General features: G+C 47.9%; 2 protein-coding genes across 3 annotated transcripts in view; one reads left to right on the top strand and one right to left on the bottom strand.

Moving 5' to 3' along the window:
• LOC6595122 (tubby-related protein 4) overlaps positions 1 to 11411 on the bottom strand; it is a 31899-nt gene extending 20488 nt beyond the window's left edge. For both annotated transcript variants that reach the window (XM_026994937.1, XM_026994942.1), the window contains exons 1-2: positions 10947 to 11411; positions 2899 to 3090 (exon numbers count right to left, since the gene is read on the bottom strand). In XM_026994937.1, the coding sequence (XP_026850738.1) occupies positions 2899 to 2994 (96 nt within the window). In that variant the 5' untranslated portion in view covers positions 2995 to 3090; positions 10947 to 11411. The remainder of the gene's footprint in view (positions 1 to 2898; positions 3091 to 10946) is intronic.
• Positions 11412 to 12059: 648 nt separating this feature from the next.
• Positions 12060 to 19272, top strand: LOC6595124 (attractin-like protein 1). Its single transcript, XM_002020019.2, has 8 exons — positions 12060 to 12807; positions 14760 to 14996; positions 15068 to 15225; positions 15285 to 15432; positions 15503 to 18350; positions 18420 to 18506; positions 18572 to 18653; positions 18716 to 19272. Exons 1-8 carry the CDS (start codon positions 12377 to 12379, stop codon positions 18868 to 18870), a joined length of 4146 nt encoding a protein of 1381 aa, XP_002020055.1. The 5' UTR covers positions 12060 to 12376; the 3' UTR covers positions 18871 to 19272.
• The last annotated feature ends 186 nt before the right edge of the window (positions 19273 to 19458 follow it).

Below are 19458 nucleotides of genomic sequence, written 5' to 3'. Positions count from 1 at the left end.
ATGTTCCGAGCAAATGAGTTTTCGGCAAGAGGATTGCCACATTTCGTTGCATACTTTCAGGGCTGCTGTTGATGTTGTTTCTGATGAAAGTTGGGCCAAACTTTAGCTTTAAGGCAACCAAAATGACATGAATCTCTGGAGCTGGAGAGAGGCTTCGCCTGCATACAACGAGAGCGTGGAAGCGTGTCGAAAGGTGGCAACAGCTCGGCATTTTTATGAGCGCCACGAAATGAGCTAAAAACACGCACCACACGGCGCAGAGCCCTCGGTTACTATGGGGATATTGTGTAGAGTACACGGTGGTACTTGGTACATAGGAATAATGGTCTGCTGCACATAATTAGCCAGCGACTGGACTAGCCGGGAGGGATTCGTTCAAGTGGTTTCTGTGGTCACTGGCCACTCGGCCAGGCCACTCAACTGTTGTCGTCGTCTGGGCAGGGCACAAAGATTGAAAAGAACTCAATTATTTTTTACTGCGCGTAATTAAAACTGTGCAAAAAGCGTACAAAAAAGTGGAAACGGATTGTCCTCTGTGCGTGGCAGTGGCAGTGGCAGAATGGCAGTTCTGTTGCAAATATTAATGATGTTAAGCTCTCCTCCGACTACTAATGACGCTGCTTCCCTCTGGCGTCTGGCTTCATCCAGCAAGTTGGCAAGTTAATTACGCTAAGTGAACCGTTTCAGCCAGGCCATCATCAGCAGCTCTCCAGCATTCAACATTCAGCAGCGTCTTTAGCTTCAGTTTCAGTTTCATCTTCAGCTTTTCCCGAGCACAATTGTTATTCTTTTTTGCATTATTTAAAACTTTCTGCACACATAAAAAAGTTGTAGCCCACTTCTGCGCTTGGCATAAATATGCAAAATACATTCCGACTCGATTCTGCTGGCTGTTTAAATGCCATTCCGCCAGATGTACGCCTGTAAATGTCTCTACAATATTAATGGATTTCGTAATTACAAGATCATTGTCAGGCACAAGCCACAGTTGCCACAAGGGGCAAGCATTTTGCGGGAATTATTGAAGAGAAAATTACAGGGAAATCTCTTTCTATTTTTTTAATATTTTGTTAATTTTTGGGAATAAAATAATGTAATTTTCAAGAGCCAGGCGTTGAATGAAGCAAATGAGGCATTTATACGGTGTACGAATTTCCCATAAGCGAAAGGACATAATTCTAAAGACGTATACAAACAGAGCAAGAGATTTTGTATACAAATTATAAGGAAAAATGTTGAAAATTATTATAAATATTCCAATCTTATACGAAGTAGTACCATTCGCCCTTGTGGGTGGCTATAAAGTCTTGAAAGAATATATTCTACACAAAATTCAATCCCATTACTCTACTGAAACGCACTGTACTTCGATTCTGGCCCAATAATGGCCACAAATTAAAGAAAAGTGGAATGTTTTCCCCACTTCACACTTGATGCTCATTAGAATTCATTTGTTGCGGATTCTGCATGATGTGATGTGTCCTTCAACCACTGGAGATGGCGGAGGAAAGTGCCTTTGCCTTGGTGGCATGCCTCTAGTATATTTGTGGACATGTGTGCGATGCAGAGACAAGCAGCAGAGCTACGAGCTATTGCTATTAAATTTCCATTTGCGATTTGAGTTGTGTGTCCTTGTCCGCTGGCATGTCAATTTGTGGCACAGCCCTTGGGAGGCCGATGAAGAAGACGACTCCATGGATCCATACCCAAGGGGTTGGGTAGAGCCCACAAATGAGGGGGGATGGGGGGATGGGCATCCACTCGAAGGATGTTGTTCTCTGGCCAATAAATCAGAAACAACGCGATGACGCACTCCATCATCAATATTCTATTAATGGCGTCGCAGTTGTTAAAATATTATGATTCCCTGGCAAATTGCACCGCTCTCTGGACTCTGGAGAGTGTTTTCTCGCTTGTTTTAATATGCAGATGATTTATGGCCAGTGGGCGAGGGAAATGAGGCCAACACCCCAGTGGCCTGATAGTCGAAGGGATGGAAAAAAGGGGGAAAAGGGGCGCCGGGCAGGAGAGAGAAGTGCTTATCGCTGGTAAATTTCCGCCAGGGCGTAACAAGGCATTAAGCTTGTGGCTTAGCGCACTTGCAACACAATCGGAATGGAAATGGAAACGGGAAATGAGGAAATGGCAAGAGCACGCGTCGGCCTCTCCGACAAACCTCGACACGTGTCCCGTGGCCACCCCCTCTGCGATGCCCGGAGAGTGTTGAGAACGAAATTGAAAACTGTTAAATAAATCGCCAAACGAGTTTAAGGGCGCCACAAAAACAGAAACCCAAGATCCTGTTGCCGCTTCGTGGCTACAAAACACAGAAGTATCTGTATCTAAAGGAGGAGAGGAGAGCCATCACAGGGAGCACACAAGGAGCAGCAGGAGAAAAACCTGTAACAGTCGAAGGATATGAGGAGGTAGCTGGCAGGAGGCCACCGACAGAGACAGACGTGATTGGATTTTTATATTCAATATAAAAAGGATTATATGGCATTTGTTGTGCGCGCATTGAAAGTTCATAATGATTGGAAAAGTTACAGCCCACTCAGACAGTGCCCCTCTCGCTCTCCATAAAATCCACCGATCGATTGCCCCACGGCGGTGGCGGGGGGGCATGTAAAATCAATTGGAAGCCTGAAAAGCGGCCAACGTGGCCAGAAATTAATGCAATGTTTAGGGCCAGAGTCACGGCCAGGGCCAGGGCCAGCTCTTCCCTTAAAAGTCTTCCGTCTTAGCTCTCCTCTTGGTTTAAAATGTCGCCATCGTTTAATGGACATTGTCCAGTATTTATTGTATTAAGGAAGGCCACCAGGGGACGCCGTTTGGACCGCACTGTTAATGGCTTTTGGTCTACTGCTGGGCGGGGCGGGGCGGGGTGGTAGCACTTACCTCGGGTATATCATCTGGCACCTTTCCCATCCATGACAACGATAGTATCGTGCAGTCGCATTTTGTGTTGATGTTCCGCTCGAAATGTAAATGCATTTTATGTCCCCAGATATATGTCCAATGTCCCCACTAGTGGTTGCTCGGTGGCTTGTCCGTAGTTCTCCTGCACGGATTCAGGCCACACACATGTTGCTACAACAGAGAGGGACAGAGAGAGAGAGATTAATGGGGGAGGGCAAAGTTTCATTATCGTTTGGTATAACATGCCAATAACTAATTTACGATGAAAGCCAATTGGAGCGGGGCTTTGGCCACCGCCGCTGCTTCCTTATCAGCCAGACGCACACACGCCCCTGCCTGATGGAGTGCTGTGACGGGGCATATGCTGTGAACCCCAATATGGAACATCTCCCCCTCATTTGAAGCACACTTTCCGGGGCACACTAATTGGTGTTAGTGGCCAAGTGGTGGCGCTGTGTCCTATCTACCTCTGGGGTCTCCGTCAGACCGAATAACCCGTATAACCTGCGGATAACCCACGGATAACCCATGCCCTCCCCGGCACATGGCTCATAAAAATGCTTTCTAGCAAACAGCTCGGAAAACTTGTGCGTTTGTCTACGATCTAAAATAATAAACGGGGGAAAAAAAGATGGAAAAAATATGATATATAAAACTGGGAGAGCAAAAACGCTGTCGAGAGCTTCGTCCTTTTGTGTGTACATTTTCTCCTCATTTAAATAATTTAAAAAGTTTTCAGGCAAAAACTCAACCGAGTCGAGTCGAGGGGCAGAGCAGCGGAGCAGCAGAAGAGCTGAGGACAAAGCCAGAAGCCAGCAGGCATGATATTTTGTGGTGTGGCGACTACAGGATATCCTGTACTCGCAGAGGATTATTTTTAGCGGAATTTCGGTGTTTTAATTTAATGGAAAAGCACTTCAGAGAGAGTCTCAATAAAGTCCAGGGTTTGTTGAGTGACTTTGAAAAAATAAAAATTAATTTAATACAAATTAAAAATATAATATAATATATAATAATATAAAAATAATTAAAAAATAAATAAATAAATGTAAACCCATTTTCCTGTATTTTTAGAAATTATCTTCAAAGTATTTAAAAATATTTAAAAATTTGAGCCTTATATCCCAAGAAATACAGATATCACAGCTTTTAAAAACTGTGCGGGATCGTAATGATTTTAAGCAAGTTAAATAAATATTGAAAATATTTAAAATAAATACCAAATCTTTAGAAAGACAGATGCTCAAAGCTTTCCCAAAATTTCGGGGTCAGAGACCTAGAAATACAACATTTATGGCCCTTATCCATCATAACTTCCAAGATTTAGATGCGCACCTCCTGCACAAAGTGCTATGCAGAATCCTAGAGCCAAGAAATGCTCGGAGCAGGGTACGACAATGTTTCAAATTATGCCTGAATAATTGATATGGCTTTGCTGCTGGATGCATGGATGGATGCCTGACGGCTGTGTTGTCTCCTGTCTCCCGTCTGCTGTCTTTGAGGGTGGTCCCTGCTAGATGACTGCTTGACTCTCTCTGGCTTCTGGCTTCTGGCTTTATGTAGTAAAATATTTTTGGTCTAGCTGGCAGCCAGTCAACATTTGTTTGTCTTTGCCCAGGCATCGCCTCCAGCCTCCAGCCTCCCGAGCACACAGCACACGCATTCGCTTCAATTAGGTCGTGTGCTTTGTCTGATTGAATTTGTCATGTGATACACAATTTTTGATTGCGTATACGCCCCCGAGGGCGGGCCGTCATCAACAAAGGCCGAGCCGGGGCTGGGGGCCTGCCGCTCAGACAGAAAGGAATAAAACTAATGGAATCTCGAGAGTGGGGAAGAGCTTTTGCCTGCTTAAATATTGATAAAAAGCCAACTACATTTCGCGAGGGTCCTTTGAATTCCATTTCAATAACAGCGACAGACAGGGGACGAGGCAGCAGCCGTGTGGCAGCGGGGCGGGGTAGCCGTGTGGCAGGTTAGCAGTCGGGCGAGTGGAATGCATTGTCGAGTAGTTCTCGAGATGAATGATTGCACATTTGCCACAGGCCATATTTTTGGTACGTGTTACTTTTGCCACTCTGCCACACACACACACACAGACTGGCTTTGTGCAACGTGCCACACTTGCCACTCCGCCCTCCGCTCTCCGCTTTCATGCGACATTGAGCACTTTTAGCAACGTGCGGTTCACGGCCGCTATAAGGCTGGCAAGCAGTGCCACAAAAGCTGTCGAAATGCCAGTCAAAGGATTCGGTGGGTGGGTCGGTCGGTGGGTCGGCCTGTCTGTGCAGGTGGGCCAATCGACGGACACGCCAGCGTCGACGCCCGAGACATCATGAAATATGCATTTAGCCATCAACAATGGTTTAAGTCCTGGCATTGGGCACAGCCAAAGTCCTTTATGCCGTGATATCAACAAAAAATAACCAAAAATAGCGCTTGGCTTAATGTCAATAGCAGTTTTTATTGATTTAACGTAACAATTAAATGCAGTCAAGGGTTCTCTTCAAGTACAGTCGAGACCTGAAACTGTGGCAAAAAGTACAACAGAAAATATTAGACTCTACATTTTATATAAAAAACTTGTGGGTCCTCGTAGTAGCCCCATATTTTACTCAAGAGCGAAGCGCTTCCCTCATAAAAAACAACGAGTCTCTTGATTTCCGTTCGTGCCATTCGATATGAATGTGGCCGTTCGCTTATGTGACATTTTTACTAAGAATTAACGTCATTGGCTTCATTCAACGAGTAAAGAGTGCAAGCTGTCATTTGTCATAATATTGTTCTTTTTCCGCTGTTCAGTATCCAATTACAAAATACACAGTCCCGGCTTTGCTATCATATATTATTATTGATATTTAAATCTGTTTTTGCAACACATGTTCTCTTAAAACACAATTTTCATTGGAAAATTCCACACAAATAAACATGGGGAAATTCCACTTGGAGTTCAAGAGAATTATCCACAAATTGCCAGGAATTTATCACACCTTCCACAGAACTGAGTTCGAGTTACGGCGTACTCCGGGACGGACGGTTTCCGAGTAAGAAATGGCCACCATTCCAGAGAACAGAGAATTTCAAGTGCAAAATCAATTAAAATCCATTTAGGAGAAAGCAAATAACAATTGAAATTGTTTAATGAATATTTCCTAGGCCATTGAGCCCGGGCAATAGTCTGTTTCCCACACACCTCCGGGTGCAGGGATTTGCTTTTGGCTTTGCCATCAAAAGTTAATTATGTGGAAAGACAGAGCGAAAGTTTAGTTGCTTGTTAGTTGCTCCCCATCCCCATCTTTCTGCCGCCCCGAAATGGGATTGCGTATACGCTCCATTGTACGCCAGTCGGCCCCCTCCCCTCCCCTTCTAAGGCGCTTAAACACAGTTACGGTCGCTTGGTGGCAACTTTTGCTGTTTTGCTCTTTTGCGCTAGTGAGCATAATTTTCCACGCAAATGTACATATATTTGGCCCCCACTTAATCCCCGCTAAAATCATGATTTACTTTTTTTATCCTTCGCGCATGTCCTGCCATCATGTCTGGGAATTAATTGCGGCAATTTGTGGACACAGGACAGCATTCGAATGCGAGTGCACGCATTTGTTTTATTTGCCAAAGCTTTTCATTTACCTAAAAGGCGCTCTGGCTCTGGCGCTGGCCATTGTTTTTCCAACTATTTTTGTTGTAGGAAAATGCCCTTGAACCGCTCTCTTCCTCCTTCGCCTTTTCCCTGTGCGCATATCGTATAATGAAAACGCAGTGAGGCATGCAACAAGACCTGCCGCAAAGTACAAAAAGTACAGCAGAAGGAAGGAACAACTTTGTGCCCGATTCGAGAGGAGCGAAGAGTCCTTCCGCAGGGCCCCTTCGTGCCGTCGTGGCCACAGGAAAATGTATTATTTAGTAGCATTTATCGGAAAAGGATCTAAGGCCTGCCTTGGGTTTCGGTTCGGTTTCGGTTTTGGGTTCCGCATCATTATGTGTGCCCCAGTACTCGTATTGGGGCTTTGTTCTAGGCCGCATGCCACGCAGCCGGCGAGATTGAAACAAGTTCAAAGCACACTCTGGCCACAGGACACCCCAGTAATTGCCTGGAGTTCCACTGCCCGTGGGGCGTTCGCTTTAATTAGCCGCACGCCAGCGAGCACAAGAAATGCCCCCGAAACGGGGGACAACAAATCGGGGGGCAAAACATGAAACAATATTATATGTGCCACACGTATGTAGATACCCGATACTCAGATTTAATTCCCAAACAATTGCTACAAAAATTAGAGCAAACAGAGTGGGGAATACATCAAATATTCCTGAAATAATAGTCGGGACAATTGCTAGATCTACAAGTCTTTAAAATGTGTTCAAATGTGGCATTTTCCTCGACTTAAGAGGGCCCAAAAGGGTGTATCAATGGGTGTAATACTTAGCACTCTCCAGGCATACCCCATGAGAGGGATTTTTGTTAAGGGTCTTCTGCCTTATAAGAGTGTAAGAGCACATAATTACCTACAAAAAGTGTAAATCTATGCAACAGAAAAGGTAACAGGCTCGTAAGCCCCGATAAGCCTTTCGACTGGTTCTGCTACCTTCATTCTAGGTTCTAGACGAGGGGTTTACCAAAGTCTATCATCGCAGGAGTCCATATGGCTTATTTGTGTTCTGTAATTAGTTCCTAGAATCAACAAAGTCAGAGCTAGACTAGAACAAAGACCAGCTTTTGATTGGGAGTTAAATATGTAGCTGTTAGCCTGTCGTAGCTTATAATTTCTGGATAGTTTATTAAGCAAAGACTTTAAGTGTTTTCCGAAACAACTTTGAGCGAAGGCGGACTATTCCCAGGGGTTACGGCATGACGTCCTGCTTGATTTGTTACAGACTGGAAAAATCCTGGGAGGGTTTAACCTTAGCTTACAGCATGCCCTCTAGAACACAAAGAAAGACGTGTCATATATTCCTCTCAAGAACACATCGATTCCAGAGAAGCAACAACTATTGTAGGACATGCACTTGCATGCATTTAATTGGCAAGATTTTGCTGTGGCTTCCTGTGGGGACTCCCCGTTGTTTAACCCCTTACCCAAGCGAGTCCCCCTCAATCAATGAAAACCAAAAGACAAGAAAAAGCAATAAAATTTTGCATAAATGATGAAATAAATGAGAAGCCAAGAAAAGCAACATTGACAAATGCTCGGGCATCGGAGGAGCGTGAGAGAGAGAGAGAGAGAGAGAGGGTATCCGCAGAGAGGTAGAACGTCAGGCACCGACTGAGAGTGTGTGTGTCTGCGGCTGTGGCTGTGGTGGTGTGAGAGAGACAAACAGCTCTTTGGGGTGCTGGGAACCGTTAAATGTACGAGCATGTTGTTTGTGTGTGTGTGTGTGTGCACTGAGCTTTAATGGAGCAATGGAACGATGGCACTGGGGAAATGCCGTATAAAAGCTGACGGGCGGGGAGAGCGCCTCCTTCCATTTTATCCTTCAATTTTTCCCCATTGTTTTTGTGTTTGCTGTTGTTGTTGTAACTGCTGCTTGTTTATTGACTTGATGCGGACGGGGCGCTACCGAAACCAAACCCCTCCCCCCTCCACCCACCCAACCCAATCCGTTGTACGCTGAGAGGGGGGTGTGTCGTATAATTTGTTTCTACTTTAACCTAACCCTCCCTGGGCCCCAACCCCCCCTTCTCGCTCTTTAGCCCCGTCCCTGCTATCCTCCTCTCTCCCTGCCCCACCCATTGACTGGGAAAATTGTGCGCCTCACTGGCGCTACTTCTCTCCGTTGCGTTGTTGTTTCTGTTCTTGTTGCTTGTTTTGTTGCCGGGTGCGTTTTCTTTTTTCCATGTTAATAGTTCTCTGGCAGAAGGAAGGGTATTTTGACTTGAAACTGGAGCTTGCCACGGAGAACGGTGGAACATAAGACACCTCAAATATATGCCCAAAAAACCCATTGGAAAGGACCCATCTTCATATTCCACAGCAGATAGATACTTTCCCAAGATACTTCCGTATATTTACATATGTTCAAAAAGTCCTTAAGTTGAAGAAATTTTCATCAGAATTCCCTCCGTAAGTCTCAGTCCCTCAGATAATCCAAGGAATTCTTGCCAATTTCTGTTTACCCTGCCAAATAAATATATAATCATATATCACTGTATTTTGTGGCTGATATAGAAACAATCGCTTGAAAACCCCTTTCCTTGTGGTTTCCGAGGATATTCCAACACAACTTACAGAAAGTTAAGTTCAATGACAATTTATTGAGTTTATTATATTGTAAAACGAAGTCTACAAAAAATGGGATGACTATATAATATCGCACATATTTCTATATATTCTCTGGAAAACAATAAATCTTGTAGGGTATTAAATATTTCGATTGCCCCACCTTCCGCCTCCTCCCTTGTAATACAAACAATTTTTTGCATTATTTGTTTTTTTTTATTTTTTTGTTTCTTTATTCTCTTGTTTCGTCTGGCTGTTGTTCCTTCTTTCTGTTGTTCCTTCTTTAGTTATGCAAAATAATAAAACTGCCCGCCAATTCAGGTATTGGCAAGGTAAACAACAGCCCCGCCCACACACCATTGCCGCCCCTACTGTATATGTGTGTGTTGTCAATGGCGAAAATATTGGCAAAACATTCAACAAAAAAACAACCACAAGCCGCCACCGCCGTCGTCTCGGCACTGCTGCACTTGAACTTGCCACAAAACAACGCCCACCCACTGCCACACCCCTCTCCACAAACGTTACAAATTATATAATGAAAAAAAGAGAAGAAAAAATGCAAATTGAAGATAAACAAAAAAAACGAGAGGGAGCGGCAAAGGCCGCGGCTCTACTTCTATAACCGTTACTCAGTGAATTTATTTATGTAATTTATACAATATATTTTGTACGTCGTTTGAGCCGGGTCGAAAACGCTTTCCACCACTTTTACCACAAAGCGTATATACCCCTAAAATCTTCGAGTGCGGGGTACAAAAACAGAGAAAACGCAACGCAACGCTCATTGAAAAGAAATAAAACAGAATGTAAATGACCTTGAGGGCTGGGGCGGCGGCGGCGGTGGCACACATTCCCGCACACACACATCTGACCCCTCCCCTTCACGGCCCCGGACGCCCACAAACTTAAAAATAATTTCTCAAAGAGCAGTCGCCGCCGAGGGGAAGGAGGAAGCAGAGCAGCAGCCAAGAACAAGCAGAGGAGGAGCATAAGGAAGAGCAGCCAAGAACAACAGCAAGACATTGGCGGTCATGCGTTGGCGTTGGCGTTGGCGTAGGCGCCGCGGTCGCGGTTGACGCCAGCAGCGCGGTCATCTAAATTATGCAAAAACTGAGTAGCACACACACACACACATATGAACATGCAAATATATGAATAACGGTTATCGCTCCAACTAACGGAATTTCAATTTCAGCACGCATTCGTATTACAGGGCGCCCCTCTCCACAGCCGTTGGATGAGCCGCTCGCTGGTTTTATGGACGCTTATGATTGCCTCTGCCAGAAATGTGCCCTACTAGTCCCCGCGGACTCGTTTCAGTCACACACACACACAGCCACTGGCATACAGGGAAGCGTGCCAATGCCAATCGATTTTCACTGTCATTGCTTCGCTTCATTTGATGCGGGGATTAATCGAAAACGTGCGTGGGCAGAGCTCCCTCTGTAACTGCTAAATTCCAGGCATTTTTAGCCGAAAAAAAACACAAAAAAATGTGCCACAAAAGCAGCGAAGCGCTAAGCAAATATAGCCAAAGTGCTGATAATGGACAGACTTTAATTAGAGGCTAAAACTAAAGGGAACTTCGCTGGGGGGGAGGGGAATGTGTTGTTGTGGTCGGCAGCATTGTGTCGCCACAACAACACTCCCACACCTCCAGAGAGACGTGTCTGTTGTAGGCAGGCACCGGGAGCCATAGCCATAGCCAGAGCCAGAGCCCGGGCCCGGAATCCACCCCCGGAATCCATCCCATCCCTGCTGTAACGAATGATTGCCACTCCATGGAGACAACGAAATTCCGCCACTCACCTGTGCTGCCGCTGCTGCTGCGGGTGGTGTCCCTGTGCTTCCAGGTATCCACTGCAATGCTGGACGCCAATATAATTATAGTTTTTTTCCAACCGAATCCCGGATGCAGCCTAAGCTCCGCTCTTTAGACGCTCTGTGACGTGACGTGTGTGTGTGTGTGGTTTTCTTTTTGCAATTGTTAAAGCAGACGTTCCGTTTTTTCGTTCGCTGCTCCTCTACTACTACACGGATGGCACACAGACGCGTGCATGGCACACACTCACACACACTCGCGTAACGCACATTCAACGGTTAAAATTCCGTTGGCCACGGCCAGCACACAGCTTTCATCGACTTCCGAACGTAAACTGTGGCCATTGGATTGTCGCCTCTCTCGCATCGCAGGAAAAGTCGGAAAATTTGTCGGGGAAGAGCGCGCCTGCGCCTGCCGATTCGCACATTTTCTTATCACTGAAGCTCTCGAAAAACTGACGGAATTTACGCGCTTCTCACCGGACGCCTGGTTGTTGTTATTTCGGGGGTATTGATTTTATGTACTTTAACGCTTGTGCCAGCAACATTTAATGCGTGTGCAACTTTGGGAAAACATCTAGTGAAGCACCAACAACAGCCGCAACTTGTGGCACTACCAAGAAGGACGATTTCTTTCAGAAATTCTAATAAATCCAAATAATTTCAGCTGCCTGCGACTTCCGCTCTAACGAACCGCGATTGTTGCGATGTATATCGATACATCGATTGCGGGTCACGGTCTGCTTTCTGGCAGCGCTGCAACCTTAAGTGCAGTGCTATCCAACACTTACGCTGATTTGTCTTTGCAAAAATAAATTCAAAATTTCATAGAAATCTATAGAAATGCAATTGCTTGGAACAGGCCGGTCGGGTAGAGAATTTATTGAGAATTCGGAGAAAACTATCTGAGCATTGCCAAATGTTCTATATAGCTGGGAATATTCGACGGAAGATCGAAATTGAGGAATTGGTCGTTTTTTTCAATCGGTTATGGCCCGGTTAACAACAATGAGTCCCGTTCCTTATCGATACATCGACTGCGAGTCACGGTCTGCTTTCTGGCAACGCTGCAAGCGTAAGTGCACTGCTATCCAACACTCGCGCTGATTTCTCGTCTCTCTGTTCATAATAAAAATTGTCAATATCTTTGCTCAGAAATTGGCTAAGGCGCTGCAACTAATTCTTAAGAGCGCGACCAGGTTGTGCAATTCGTGTGTGTTCGTGAGTGTGTTTCTGTGTTCGTCTAGTGTCCAGCGTACTCCTGGCCGTCTGCTTGTCCGTGCGGGGAGAGCAAAAGAATTGTGCAATAGGCATTCCCCTCCACAAAAATCGAAGGATTTTGTCGTCGCGAGAAAATGTGAAACGTGAAACTGCAGCCAATACCCCAAACAGCGGCAGTCGACGAAAGTCTATCAAACATGTGCTTGGTGGAGCATGCGGGGGACCAGCAGAAGCAGCCTTCATCGCCAGTGACGTCTTCCACAACATCATTCTGCTCAAATCGCAATCGCAACAACAATCCCTCCCCCTCCATTACCATAGTAAACAGCCAGCAGCAGCAGCAGCACCACCATCATCAGAGCCTGCGTAGTGGCGCCAGCACCTCCACTCCTACTACCACCACCACATCGCCGACCTTCAATGCGAAATACAGGCGAAAATGTTTGCTCCTGCTGACGCTGCTCCTCTTCCACGGCTGCTTCAGCGGCCTGCATCGGGCCAGCGCGTACAATTGCACGGCGCACGGGAGTCGCTGCCAGAACGACGGCCAGTGCCAGGAGGATGGCCAGTGCCTGTGCGCTGACGGGTGGCAGGGGCCCGAGTGCCAGTTCTGCGGAGGAAAAGTGCGGTAAGTTCTACTCAAAATGAAAGGGAAGGAAGAGATGAGCCTGGGGTGCTGCTCAATGATTCATACAAAATAAAAAACACACAAATCTGCGTCAACGTTATCCAATCAAAGCTCCACACTCTTTCTTTTTTTTTAGTTGTTGTTGTTTTTGTGGCCTATTTGTGTCAAGCAACGGTTTGGTTTTTCTCGTTGAACGGGTTCTTACCTCTCTCTCGCAATCTCTCTCCCTCTCTCTTTGTGGACCCGCTCCGAGCGTTCTTTCACCTGCTTTCTACGACCACCAGCAGAACAGTCGCGTCGCCTCCTCCTGTCACTGCCAATACGGATTATTTAATTAACCCGCTTTTGACTTTGAACTTGTCCGGGGAGATAGACAGGTTTTCTGTTTCTCTGCCACATGGAGTTCGTTCTCTTGGCCAGGCTAATATGATATGATGATGTACATATATTATAAATCGTCATAAAGCTTATGAAATGCTTTGTTTATGTTTCCAAAGCTGTTTGTTCAGCAAACTCGATAAGAGAGAGAGAGAGAGAGCTTCCCCTCTGCTGCTACTATCTTGACATTAACTAAGCTCTGGGCGCTGTCAGCGCTTTAAAACACCTGCCCTGCGTCGTTGCCCGAATGATGGATCCGAAAAAAATGCGCACCCAACCATTAAGGTCGTTTCACCTGCCGCAGAACTATGCATTTCTGATCTCCCAGACCTGCTTTATGGGCCGCTCCCTCCAACAACTCCGTGCATTGCGATTTACTCAGCCGATAAGCAATATCTTCCTCACTCGCTTATCGTTTATCAGCCGCGCTTATCGCTGGGGGAGAGAGTATTTAGTTGGACTCTCCCACCGCCCACCTGTCGTCTGTGTTTGCACACGATTCGCATTTGAATGGGCTTTGGGCAGCAACAACAAAAACTCTGCTGGGTTGCCCCTCCCCCTCCTCCTACACTAATGCATTCCAAGCCATTGCACACATGACAAAGTCTCCTGCTGGTCACCTACAAACGCTCTCCCTGCGTTACTCTCTCTCTCTCTCTCTCTCTATTACTCTCTTTGTGCGTATGGCTGGGCCATTCTAGGCGCTTCAGTGCCCAAAATGATTCATTGGATTTACCAATGAGGGTATAAATATACATATGCATACCCTACTGACATTGATTCTTGTTATTCAATGCCTAGAATCGTCTGCGTGCCCGATGTAACGTGAGCAGCAGCATTCGAGTTTGGGACACCCGAAACCACTTTCCCCCACTTGATTGTTTAAACATCTTGAGAGAGTCTGTAGGACACGTTCACCCGAGTGTAGGGTAAACCATTCCTTGAGTTACATTTCGCGTGGAATGAGAGACGAGCAAAAAGAAAGCAGTTATTTTTAAGCGGATGTGAGTCGTAGATGAGAGTCGACTATTGAATGCTCTCACTGGGTTACATGCAGCGACTGTCACTGGAATGGTCACCTGTCGCACATGCCCTCTACTCAGCAGATATTTCTATTTATAATCTCCATTCGTGTGTGTGTGTGTGTGTGTGTGAGCTGCAGCGTAAGGCTAGGGCTAGTGCTAGGGTTGGGAAAAGAGTAAAGAATGAACGGTCACCTTTTGTGAATGAGAGAGAGAAGCGAGGCACACACTCAACAGTTGAGAGGCTTCAGCTGCGGTCGGTCTCCCTCACTCTGCCGCTTTTTTCTATCAATCAATGGGGGGAGATTGCATTTGCACTGGCCGGCAAATTCAATTATCTTTGAACAGAGACAGCGGCTGCGGCAGCGGCAGAGGCAGAGGCAGCATCCATTGAAGAAGGCATTGCGCATGTAGTCGCCTCCCATTGAATCGATTGCGGAATTGATTTATCTTTTGCCACATCGATTACGCTTTATACGGATTCATTTCACATTACCCCCCACCACCCCCCCTACATCTGTCTCTCTCTCTTTCTGTGCCTCTGTGTTGCAGCATGTACCATCCCATGGGGACCATACACGATGGTTGGGGCAACTATTCGGTGAGTGTCAAGTGCAGTTGGCTTATCGATGCCCGCCACCCGCACTGGGGACGGCGACATAATGCCAATTCGCCAAGAACATCCAATATACGGATTCACCTGCGGGAATTTGCGACGGAATGCGGCTGGGATCACCTCTACATATACGACGGCGACAGCGTGGACTCGCCCCTGCTGGCGGTCTTCAGGTGAGTGATAGACTAGCCGTGACCTCCTGTGTCAATGTCTGACCTTTATCCGTCACTCTTTCTGCTTGCAGCGGCCTCATGTACAGGGGGAACTTCTCCATACGACACGTGCCGCAGGTGATAGCCAGATCGGGCACTGCCCTGGTGCACTTCTTCAGTGACGATGCCTACAACATGTCTGGCTTTAATCTAACCTACAAAATGAATGGCTGTCCAACGGATAGCGATGGTAGCTATAGCTTCCTTGCCTTCCATGTACTCCGATTGATTCTCTCATCCCTTTTGCAGAGGTGGAATGCTCAGGGCATGGCAAGTGCCGGGATGGCGACTGCATCTGTGATCCCATGTACAGGGGCGAGGCCTGCAATATGGCTGCCTGTCCGGGCAATTGCATGGAAGAGAAAAACCAAGGCCACTGCAGACTGGATCAGGAGCGGTAAGTCCTCAGCGTAGTCCCAATCCAATGCTCATCCAAATACTTATCCGATCCGTTGCTCTGTCCTTAGCTGCATCTGCTACGATGGCTTTGCTGGCGATGATTGTAGTCAGGTCAGCGCCCATGGCGCCTGGACCACTGTACATCCCAAGCATTCACCGGCGCCGGCGGGCAGCGCCTCCCATGGCGCCACCGTCTGGCGCGACACTCTGCACATTGTGGGCGGGGAATCGTATGGACGCGGCGAGCTAATGAGTACCTATGACTTTAACGGCAATGTGTGGGAGACTGTACATCCGGAGGATGGCGGCGAGGTGCCCGACAAGCGCTATGGCAGTTCCACCGTCATGTACGGCGACAAGATCTTCATGTACGGCGGCGTCATCAAGGGCCAGGGCATCTCCAATGAGCTGTGGGCCTTCGATGTGTCGGCCAAGACGTGGGAGAACATCACCGTGCGGACGGACGCGTGCAACGTGACCACCGGGCCAAGTGGCATGTGCGGGCCCCTCCACGTGGTGGGGCACACGGCCACGCTGGTCCCTGGCTTCGGGGACAAGAACAACTATCAGTATATGGTGGTCATATTCGGGCATTCGCCCCACTATGGCTACCTCAACACGGTGCAGGAGTTTAACTTCGGATCACGTGAGTGGCGCATCGTCCAGACCTCTGGCTTCGTCGTAAAGGGAGGCTACGGACACAGTGCCGCCTACGACTTTCTCACAGAGAAGGTCTACGTGTACGGCGGCATTGTGTCGGAGAGCGAGTCCAGCCAGGTGCTGAGCTCGCGGCTGTACGCGTACGAGCCCTCGACACGCATCTGGAGCCTGCTCTCGTCGGCGCCCAGTGCCCGGCTGCTGCACACCGCGAACTTTGTGAACCAGGGCCTGATGATGGTGTTTGGGGGAAACACGCACAACGACACCTCCACGAGCTACGGCGCCAAGTGCTATAGCAAGGACCTGCTCGTCTATGACGTCTACTGTGATTCGTGGCACTTCCATCAGATGCCCAGCTACCTGCAGGCAGATCTGGCTCGCTTTGGCCACAGTTCGGTGGTGTTTGAGGACGCTCTCTACATCTACGGAGGATTCAATGGACAGCTGCTCAACGACATATTGCGCTACCAGCCGGGATACTGCAGCTACTACACCAAGCAGGAGAAATGCACCAGCGCCCGGCCCGGCATCAAGTGCATCTGGGATGTGCAGAAGATGCGCTGCATTTCGATCACCCAGGTGCAGCGATCGGCCATTTATGGCCGCGAGCAGTACGACTATGTGGCGTGCCCCTCGAAGAGTCGTCTCACCATGACCTCGGAGCTGCTGCACGACGTCCTGCGCTGCCAGGAGCTGGGCAACTGTCAGTCGTGCGTCTCGACCGCCTTCGATTGCACATACTGCGGCAATGGGGTGTGCAGCAAGGAGCGCTGTCGGGAGACCACATCCGTGGCGTCCGTCTTCCTCGAGCTGTCGACGACGCACCAGTCCGTGCCGCAGGTGCCGGCATCGACAGTGGGGCCCCCGCTGAATGCCAAGCAGTTGGTAGCCTGTCCCGTGTCGGAGGATTTCCTCATGCAGTCCGTTTGCGAGCAGCTGCACAACTGTCGTGCCTGCTCCTCGAACGCGGCCTGCAAGTGGGACACAGAGCAGAATCGCTGTCGCAGCCATGGATCGTCCTCCACAGCCGGTGGGCCGGTGTCCAATCGCACGCAGGACGATGTCGTCTGTCCGCCGGCGTGTGCGACGCTGACCAACTGCCAGAACTGCACGGAGGATGAGTGCATTTGGTGCCAGAACGAGCAGCGGTGCGTGGATCGCAATGCCTACACGGCCAGCTTCCCCTACGGCCAGTGTCGGGAGTGGACCACCTTCACTGCCAAGTGCCGCTCCTCCCCGGTGACGGCACTGAGCATCGGCACCACCACGGCCCTGTCGAGTGCCCAGTGCGGCTACTACAACAGCTGCCAGCAGTGTCTCGACGATCCCGCCTGCGGCTGGTGCGACAACGGCTCCAACACGGGGCTCGGCCGATGTGTGGTGGGTGGGGCCCTGGCACCCTACGACGAGACAGAGTGCGCCCTGAAGCACTGGTTCTTCACGTCGTGTCCGCGCTGCAATTGCAACGGTCATTCGGTGTGCAACGATCAGCAGCACTGCGAACAGCCGTGCAACAATCTGACGACGGGCGTGCATTGCGAGAAGTGCCGGACGGGATACTGGGGCAGTCCCATCAACGGGGGGAAGTGCCAGCGCTGCGAGTGCAACGATCAGGGCGTCTATTGTCATCCGGATACTGGCAAGTGCTACTGCACCACCAAGGGCATTGTCGGCGATCATTGCGAGAAGTGTGACTCCCAGAACCATTACCATGGCGATCCGCTCAAGGGCTCGTGCTACTACGAGCTCACCATCGACTACCAGTTCACTTTCAATCTGTCGAAGAAGGAGGACCGCCACTTCACCCAAATCAACTTTCGCAATTCGCCCGGCAAGCCGGAGATCGACGCGGACTTTACGATTACCTGCAGTGTGCCGGCCAAAATGGACATTTCGGTGAAGCGAGCCGGTTCGCCAGACATGCTCATTTTGGTGGGCGTCAACTGCTCGACGTTCCGCCATCGGTTCCCCAAAACCGAATATCAGTTCGGTCACTCGCCGGATGACAATAGCTCGCTGACGACATTCTATGTGTTTGTGCATGACTTCCAGCCCCCCATCTGGATTCAGATTGCATTCTCCCAGTATCCCAAGCTCAATCTGCAGCAGTTCTTCATTACGTTCTCCTCCTGCTTCCTGCTGCTGCTCCTCATGGCCGCTGTGCTGTGGAAGATTAAGCAAAAGTATGACATGTTCCGGCGACGGCAGCGTTTGTTTGTCGAAATGGAACAGATGGCCAGTCGACCGTTTTCACAGGTAAGTCACTCAACTTTTGACGGCCCCAATGGACGCACACTCTTGACACATTCTTCGATCTCGTTATAGGTGCTCGTCGACATTGAAAACCGCGAAAGTATTGATCTGAGTCTAACGCTGGAGGGCATTGGCCATATGTCCAAGAAACGCAAAAAGGTGGGCGAAACGAGACTGCCTCAAATGGCTTTATTTTCTTAACCATATTTCGTTCATGTTCTCAGGAATGTCCCAGTCCCATTGCTTTGGAGCCTTGCTGTGGCAATCGAGCGGCTGTGCTCTCGCTTCTAGTCCGGCTGCCCACGGGTTTGAATTAATTTGAATGCTTTAGACCCGAATCAATTGCTAATCCATTTCGTATTTAATAGGTGGCCAATCCCAAGCGCCGACGGGTCAATCGAACGGCCTGGCCGTGGCCAGCGCCTTAGTCACGCTCGGGCCGCGTCGTCCGTCGATGGAGCAGCATCCCAAGGAGCCAAAATCGAAACGCAAGCAGAGCCAGCACCCGGAGAGTTGTACATAATGTAACAATAACGCTAATGCATACCTATATAATTCTAATTAATTCTATAATATAATAATAATGATACAGATAATAATTTTGATAATATGTAAAACTAGCGATAATAGGTATATAGCGCATATTTGACCTTCTTCTACGAGTACTAAACACGCGAAGGGCATGGTATGCATGCTAGAGCAAGTTGATAATCCTGCAGTTATTATTACTTTATAAACGATTAGACGAATAACAACAAAAGCAAAACAAGAAACGCGAGAAACAACAAAACAGAAATAATAGTAATTTTTTTAGCAGAAAGGACATATTTATACACGGTTATATATATATACAATTTAATGATATAGTTGATAGGTCGAGTAGCGTTGCAATAGTTATAAATGTTTAATTTATTATTTATACCGCATATGTGAGAGATCAGCAGCAGCAGCAGCAGCCGCAGCTGCAAGATTAACATTATTGTATGTATTTTTTTTTACCCTAATCACAATAGCTTAAGCGTGTTGTTAGAATTTATTTATGCAAATTTATGTGCGCCACAGCACCGGAAGCAAAGCAAAAGCAAAGCGAAGATAAAACAAAAACAAAAGA

This window comes from Drosophila persimilis, unplaced genomic scaffold (genome assembly GCF_003286085.1).
Source record: "Drosophila persimilis strain 14011-0111.01,24,50 unplaced genomic scaffold, DperRS2 tig00000000-arrow-pilon, whole genome shotgun sequence".
Lineage (NCBI taxonomy): Eukaryota > Metazoa > Arthropoda > Insecta > Diptera > Drosophilidae > Drosophila > Drosophila persimilis.
This window is presented reverse-complemented; position numbering and strand designations above follow the sequence as displayed.

Bases quoted from the DNA above. Each gene is read 5' to 3' on its own strand.
- LOC6595124 (XM_002020019.2), top strand. From the start codon at position 12,377: ATGTGCTTGGTGGAGCATGCGGGGGACCAGCAGAAGCAGCCTTCATCG. The intron at 15,433-15,502 runs GTAAGTCCTCAG...CTCTGTCCTTAG, and splicing joins TGCAGACTGGATCAGGAGCG to CTGCATCTGCTACGATGGCT. The intron at 18,507-18,571 runs GTGGGCGAAACG...TCATGTTCTCAG, and splicing joins TGTCCAAGAAACGCAAAAAG to GAATGTCCCAGTCCCATTGC.